Source organism: Vipera berus, assembly GCF_964194415.1.
Source record: "Vipera berus genome assembly, chromosome: 7".
NCBI lineage: Eukaryota > Metazoa > Chordata > Lepidosauria > Squamata > Viperidae > Vipera > Vipera berus.
This window is the reverse complement of record NC_138209.1, coordinates 45,965,305-45,973,243: the sequence shown is the minus strand read 5'-3', so window position 1 is coordinate 45,973,243 and position 7,939 is coordinate 45,965,305. Positions and strand designations below refer to the sequence as shown.

Below are 7,939 nucleotides of genomic sequence, written 5' to 3'. Positions count from 1 at the left end.
CCTTTTCTATGTGGGATTTGCTATAATTTGCTATAAACACTTTGCTTAGAACTGGTTGTAAAAACTAGGCAGGGGCTGGGCATTATAAGAAGCTGGTTTCCTGCAGATAGAACTGTCTTGCTAAATATGTAGCCCAGCCTTATGCTTTTTAAAAATGTATACATTAGAATGAAATTACATCAATAAATATGTAACAGTAGCCACCATTTTTCCTGATTATATTAGAATGTTACTATGATCTATTGTTAATACAGTTTCATAGATAGAACTTTCTGGAATTTATGTTATTCTCCAACAATCCAAAAACTCTTGTGTTACAGCTATTATCACAAAGTTGGCCCACCTCTTACCAGGTTTGCATATGTATCTGAGTTACAAAATACAAAATTCTACTGGCTTCATAAACAGAGTCTCTACTTTCCAATTTTCCCTTGCTAATTTTTGGAATAATGATTATGTTCAACATTTCAAACAACACTTGATTGAATTTTAATGGCAATGCTCTACCATAGGATAAAAAACAAGATGCACTCATGTATTTCAAGCCATTTTTATTAGAAGTCTCTTCAAGGAAAAAGAAACACAGAGATCCTTTGCAAGTAAGAATTCAGAGTCAATTACCTGAAAACAGGTATGAAAAACATTTTCTGTTAAAATCAGATACAGGATAGAAACAGTGCATTTTTAAAAATACCACTGGAGATAGACAAGTTTTCCATCATAAATGGCATCAAAATCATTACTGATTTCACAGCAAAGCTGCATGCACATTTAGTTTATAGTAAAAAGCCTTGGAAGTATCAAGCTTTTGCCATGAAATTTGCAGTAATAAAGGTATGCAGCACAAAGATGTTTCTTTTGCCATCCTATTGATATTTCTCCATATTAAAGACATATATACACTTTAAAAATTTGACTGGTAAACAATAATATTATCCATAAAACTTTTGCTTCAATTGCTAATTTAGCAGAAATGCACTGTCCAAGTGTGCTTATACATTGGAGGAGAAACTAACAAAATAAAGATGTAATTTTTATTGGTGGAAAAGGGATGATTAACCTGATTTTTTCCTAAAAAAACCCCAACAATAAAATGGCTCTGTACAAAGAAAAGGAAATATATGTACAAAATGCTACAAGCCTACAAATTTATGAGATCTGTCCTTTACCACAATAGAAATGCAGTGAAAGATTTTCTGTTTTGTCTTTTGTAAGGTGCCAGCAAAACCAAACTTGGACGGCTTTACATTACATCATAGATATGTTAAGTCCTGTGTTTTTATCACCTGCTACTGCTGTCTATATTTGCACACACACACACACACACACACACAAATAATATTGCCTTCAATATTTTATACTGTTCCAAAAATGAAACTCCATTCACATGTACTAATTTTCCTGTTTGCGTCCTTGTTTTAATGCTATGTTGCTAGAAAGAAAATACAGTTCCGGTTACCTAGCCAAAAAATAGCATCATATAATACTTTGGGTAGATTTTCCCAACTCTATGTGACTGTGCTACAATCAAACAGAATATTAACATTGCTCTTTCATTACTGAGTTTCCATGTAATAAATGAATTAGACTTTACATACTCTATTGCACTTCCAACATGTTTTTATAAAGCAGATACTTATGTTAGTTTGCTTCATAATGATTCATGATTTTCCAGTATTTCTGAGCTTTCCTAATGTCAGATAGCAGACATAATTTCCTTTCTATGGGTTCCTGGAGTTAAAAATAGGTGTATGTACAGGATACAGGCTTACTGTACTTACACATTTGATAGTGCTCCCTCTTTTCCTCCAGAGAGATATGTATGTTGCAACTACACTAGAATCATCAATTTCATTCTTTAGAGACATGCACATCTCTCCACTTAATTTAAGACATTAATTACATGAACATAGAAAGTACATCCAACTCAACTTTCCTGTATTAGCAAATATCAATAGCATATGACACATTTTCCCTATTGAGACATCACTGTGTTGGGAGCGTCTGATTCTTCCTACAAACAGATGTAAGTTTTTGTACTTTATATATTAATACATACAGGTGCAGGAAACCTAACTCATGCTTCTGTACTTACTAAATTCATGTCTAAAGCTCTTATTATTTTGGAAAAAAAATGATTTTAACCAATTTATGATCCTCATTGGTCCAATTGTAATAAAATGTCATATAAAATGCAACTGGAAATCATGGCTTATGAAGTATTCTAGTATCAATGTTCCTTTTCATTATTTCTGCTTAAATTTTTACAGGAATTTTGCAGCTATTGCAATATACATTTGGAAAAAAATACATTTTTAGTACTAATTGTATCTTGCAAATGAGTAAAAGAAGAGGCAAACTTGTGACACAGCAAACTGACAGCAACATACATTTGCTGAGCTACAAACGTGAAAACTCAAAAAAAGGGAAACCCATTAAAATGTAGTAAATTGCAATCTGTTCTATATATTAGGTGATAATAGATAGTATTTTTTTTCATAAGGATACTATTGCAATTTCCCCCAAATAACTGGTAACATTTTGAAGTGCCATGCTATTTGTTCCATTAAGCTTTTCTTTTATACGTGCTTTCTAAATGGGCATTGCCAGACAAAAATCGAAGGTGTAAAAAGATGTATTTCACATAGTACTAATTCCTCTTGTTTCACAAAAGCTCAGGGATTCCATTTTAGCTGTTGAATAATACTGCTGGCTGGCAGATGGGATGGAGATGGTGAAGATGAGCAGCGTGGTTTCTACCTGGGTTTGCAAAGCAGGAAAACTGAAGGATGCTGGTGGAGGATGCTTTCTAGCAGTTTTTATGCAGATGTGTGGCAAAGATGCAGCATAAATAAGAAAGGAACAAAAACAAATAATCATTTCACAGCCTCTTGACATAGTTTCCAGGGAAAGTACCAAAAAAATTTGTTCTTCTGGAGGTTCCTGAAAGTAGAAGTAATAAATGAAACATGGCAGCAAGAGTAACATATTCATGCTTTAAAGAAAAGCCTTTACATTTCATTTTAGGATTGTTCATGAACATATTTAATGCTACCCCAATAGGAAAATATGGAATATTGCATTATATAGCCATAGAATTTAAGTTATGTTATAATACTGTAGCCATGAAAAATGTAATCATAGTAGATCATGTAATACTATCATAATAGATTTTACTGAGTAACTCCCACTGCTAAAAAGACAAACCATATATTTTAAACCTCTTGTCTGTTTAGCAGTTATAACATCAAAGAAAACTTCTTAATTATCTACTGTTTTTTGAATAGGGGCTTGTAAGGAAGCAGCAGTCAAATATTAGGTTTCAATAAATGTATAAATATGAAATCAATCATTCATTTGTAAATAAAACAACTAATCAAATGAATGCTCTATTAAATATTTTCATTCCAACTTAGCAGGTTTTTTTTTTAAGGGAATCCCTAGTCGCCCATTAGAATGAGAAAGTTCTCTCAGCTCATGAGTACATCATGTGAGAATGATACCTTCTCCATCAATTTTAATGGAGAAATTTACTATGTCAAGGTTTAGGACATGATGGTGGCAAACTTTTGCCAAGTCTCATAATATGGTAATATTTATAGTGTAGGAGATTGCCCACACATAAAAAAGGAAGATACCACGATACAGGCAGATCTCATGCAGTATGGATTCTTTGCTAATCAATTCCTCATGCTTAAGACTGTGCACCACAAACATCATTTATTGCTGGATATATTCCTCTAGTCTTAGAATTTAGATCCAAATGGGTATGAAAGACGTCACAATGATGTTTGATTTGTGGAGCGCACCAAAAGAAAAAGATCTGCTCTGATGTAAAAACAATAACATTTGCAACAAGATCTGGAAAGGGGTGACTATATTACTTGTGAAAGAATAAATGGCACATGACACAAGATTTTGAGGGAACATCTCAATAATGTTTTTTTATGGCTGGCAAACTAGAGTGATACACGCAATAACTCTGTATAAAAGTTGCCAATTGTAATAAATTAGAGGGTTCACCTTTCCTTAATATGTTACCCTCTAAATACCTTGCTGGGTAGAAATTCTGAGACTGCAGGTGTAATTCAGATTGAGGGCACCAGGCTAGGAAAACCAAGTGGAACTTATATATCCTACTAAAAATGCACTACTAAAGTTATGGAAAACATACCCACAAACCATCCATCATCACACTTTTCCATCACATCAATGACATCTCCCTCTCTCAGCTCCAATTCATCTTCGTTCCTAGGAGTATAGTTATACAGAACCTGAAACCTTAAACAGGACAAATGGATGCATTTAAAGAAAAAAAAATCTTGCATTTTCACTATGCTAAAGCAGGTTGCTAAACAATTCTTTGAAGATAAAAATAAGCCAGGCTAAAACTCAAATCAGTGATAGATGGAAAGACTTGTATGGAGTAATGCATGAACTATTGAAGCAGAATATGATTATTTCAGTTCAAATAAATGGGCTAAAATGCTGTAAAGCCAAATATGTGTAGTTACAATCAGTCTTAATTATTTGATACTCTAGCAAAGAATACAACATTTAAGTTTACAAAACATACATCTAAAACTATTTTTTAAAAATGGTATGTTTGGGCAGTTGTTTGGATTCAGTTCCCAAAAGGTGGTTTGGAGCATGCAGGAGTGTGATCATAGCACTTGTCTGCAACTTATTAAAGCAGCCACATCTTCCTTGGATCACATTGCAACTCTGTGCTACAAAGGAACTTTGGAGAATTGAATTTGGAGTTGCTCACATCTCACTATGGAGGAGTGGGAAGATAAATTTCAGTCCTATGAACTATAAGGGAAGATATTTATTTATTTATTATTTATTAATTTAATTTATATACCGCCCTTCTCTCAAGAGACTCAGGGCGGTGAACAGGGCAATACATAAAAATTAGATACAAAAGTTAAAATTAGATTATTAAAACATAATTAAACAATGCCCAGAAATAATACAAATTCAAAATTGAAGTCGTTAATAAAAATCCCACCCCGTCCCATCAGGCCAGGCCAGCTTGTTTAAAGAGATAGGTTTTAAGGTCGCGCCGGAAGGAGCGGAGATCGGGCGCCATCCGGAGCTCAACCGGAAGATGGTTCCATAAATCCGGTGCACCCACAGAGAACGCTCTCCCCCTGGGGGCCACCAGTCAGCATTCTTTGACCGGCGGCACCCTGAGGAGGCCCTCTCTGTGGGAGCGTACTGGGCGGAGGGAAGTTGACGCCGGCTGCAGGTGCTCCCCAAGGTATTCTGGACCCATGCCATGGAGGGCTTTGTAGGTCATTACCAACACCTTGAACCTCACCCGGAAGACAACTGGTAACCAATGCAGCTCGCGGAGCAGAGGTGTAACACGGGAGTATCGGGAGACTCCCAATACAACTCTCGCGGCTGCATTCTGTACCAGTTGGAGCCTCCGAGTGGTCTTCAAGGGTAGCCCCATGTAGAGAGCGTTGCAGTAATCAAGACGAGAGGTCACGAGCGCATGAGTGACCGTGCGCAAGGCATCCCGGTCTAGATAGGGCCGCAACTGGCGCACCAGGCGAACCTGGGCGAACGCCCCCCTAGTCACAGCTACAATATGATCTTCTAAGGAGAGTTGTGAGTCTAGGAGGACTCCCAAGTTGCGAGCCCTATCTACAGGAGGTAAAGACTCACCCCCCATAATGAGGGGTGGGATATCCTGAATATCCCGAGATGCCGGTACGCACAGCCACTCCGTCTTGTCAGGGTTGAGACGAAGCCTGTTCCTCCCCATCCAGACCCGGACCGCCTCCAGGCACCGGGACATCACGTCGAGGGCATCACTGGGGTGGTTTGGGGTCGAAATGAAAAGTTGGGTATCATCAGCATACTGATGATACCCAACTCCAAAACCACGAATGATCTCACCCAGCGGTTTCATGTAGATGTTGAACAGAAGGGGCGAGAGGACCGACCCCTGAGGGACTCCACAAGCGAGAGGCCTCGCGGTCGACCTCTGCCCTCCTGCCAACACCGACTGCGAGCGTCCCAGGAGATAGGAGGAGAACCACTGAAAAACCGTGCCTCCCACTCCCAATCCCCTGAGACGCTGCAGCAAGATACCATGGTCGATGGTATCGAAAGCCGCTGAGAGGTCTAATAGGACTAGAACAGAGGAGTATCCTCTGTCCCGAGCCCTCCAGAGATCATTCACCAGCGCGACCAATGCCGTCTCCGTGCTGTACCCGGGCCTGAAACCCGATTGGTACGGGTCTAGATAATCCGCTTCATCCAGGACCAGAGGGAGCTGATGCGCCACCACACTCTCAACAACCTTCGCAAGAAAGCGAAGGTTGGAGACCGGACGAAAGTTATTCAAAACAGCCGGGTCCAAGGCAGGCTTCTTGAGGAGAGGTCTCACCACCGCCTCTTTCAAGGCGGCGGGAAAACTACCCTCACTCAGAGAAGCAGATATAACCGCCTGGAACCAGCCTCGTGTCCCCTCCCGGGCTGCATAAACCAGCCAGGAAGGGCACGGGTCCAATAAACATGTGGTGGAGCTCAGCCTCCCCATGATCCTGTCCACTTCCTCCGGAGTCACAGGATCGAACTCCTCCCAGGTGACATTGACAAGACCGCTCGTGTCCTGATCGTCCGATACTGCCCAGTCGGAGTCCAAACCGGTCCGAATCCGAGCGATTTTGTCCGACAGATGTTGACTAAATTCCTCGGCCTGCCCCTGCAAGGGTTCCCCACTAACCTCCTGATTAAGGAGGGAGCGGGTCACCCTAAACAGGGCGGCCGGGCGATTATCTGCGGACGCGATGAGGGCAGCGAAGTAGTTAGATCTCGCTACCCTCATCGCTGCGAGATAAGACCTAATATGGGTTCTTAGTCGCAATCGGTCGGATTCAGATCGGGCGGACCTCCAAACGCTCTCTAGGCCCCGTCTCCGACGCTTCATCTCCCGGAGCTCCGCGGAGAACCATGGAGCCCATTGGGATCTGCGCCGGGTCAGGGGCCGCAAGGGTACAACTCGGTCAAGTGCCTCCGTGGCCGTCCTTTCCCAGGCTTCCACTAAGCCATCTGCCGAGCTGTGAGCTGAGGAGGCAGGTGGGGACCCCAGCGCTGCCTGAAACCTCTCAGGGTCCATTAAGCGTCTGGGGCGGAACCATCTAGTTGGCTCAACAACCCCACGGTGGGGAGTGGCAAAACGGAAGACCAGCCGCAGGAGATGATGATCGGTCCATGACAGGGGCATAACAATTGGGGAGCCCCCACCAAGATCATCTAACCACCGACCAGATAAGAAAACCAAGTCAAGGGTGTGACCTCCCTCATGAGTCGGTCCAAGAATTACCTGCGTCAGGTCCATGGCCGTCATGGAAGCCATGAACTCCCGAGCTACCTCAGATGCTCCTCCCAGGGATGGTAGATTGAAGTCTCCCAAAACCATAAGTTTGGGAAACTCAATCACCAGCCCTGAGAGGATATCGAGAAGCTCAGGCAGGGCTGCTGCTACGCGACTAGGCGAAAGGTACACGAGCAGCAAGCCCAACTGCGCCCTGGGACCAAACCTCAATAAGAGATATTCACACCCGACTATCTGAGGAACGGTGGCCTCCTGTGGACATAAGGTCTCCCTCATAACCACAGCCACTCCCCCACCCCTACCCTGAGTCAGGGTGTAGCACCCGGAAGCCTGGTGGGCAAAGATCAACCAGGGGGATACCACCCTCTGGGCCCAACCAGGTTTCCGTGATGCAGGCCAGGTCCGCTTGCTCACCCTCGACTAAATCCCGGACGAGGGGAGCCTTATTAGCAACGGACCTGGCATTCAAGTACACCAGTCGGAGCTCAGGTGGCTGCACAACCCCGCTCCCAGAACCTTGGGTCGAAGGCAGAGGGTCGGAGCGCCTCACCGCTTGTAGGTAGCGGAGAGGCCCTCCCGGAG

The 7,939-nt window shown here is 42.2% G+C and overlaps 1 protein-coding gene across 1 annotated transcript in view; it reads right to left on the bottom strand.

Annotated features, from left to right (window-relative positions):
• Window positions 1–544: 544 nt before the first annotated feature.
• SORBS2 (sorbin and SH3 domain containing 2) overlaps window positions 545–7,939 on the bottom strand; it is a 178,514-nt gene continuing 171,119 nt past the window's right edge. Inside the window, exons 27-28 of the mRNA XM_081332252.1 lie at window positions 4,175–4,281; window positions 545–2,943 (exon numbers count right to left, since the gene is read on the bottom strand). Of these exons, the coding sequence (XP_081188378.1) occupies window positions 2,882–2,943; window positions 4,175–4,281 (169 nt within the window). The 3' untranslated portion in view covers window positions 545–2,881. The remainder of the gene's footprint in view (window positions 2,944–4,174; window positions 4,282–7,939) is intronic.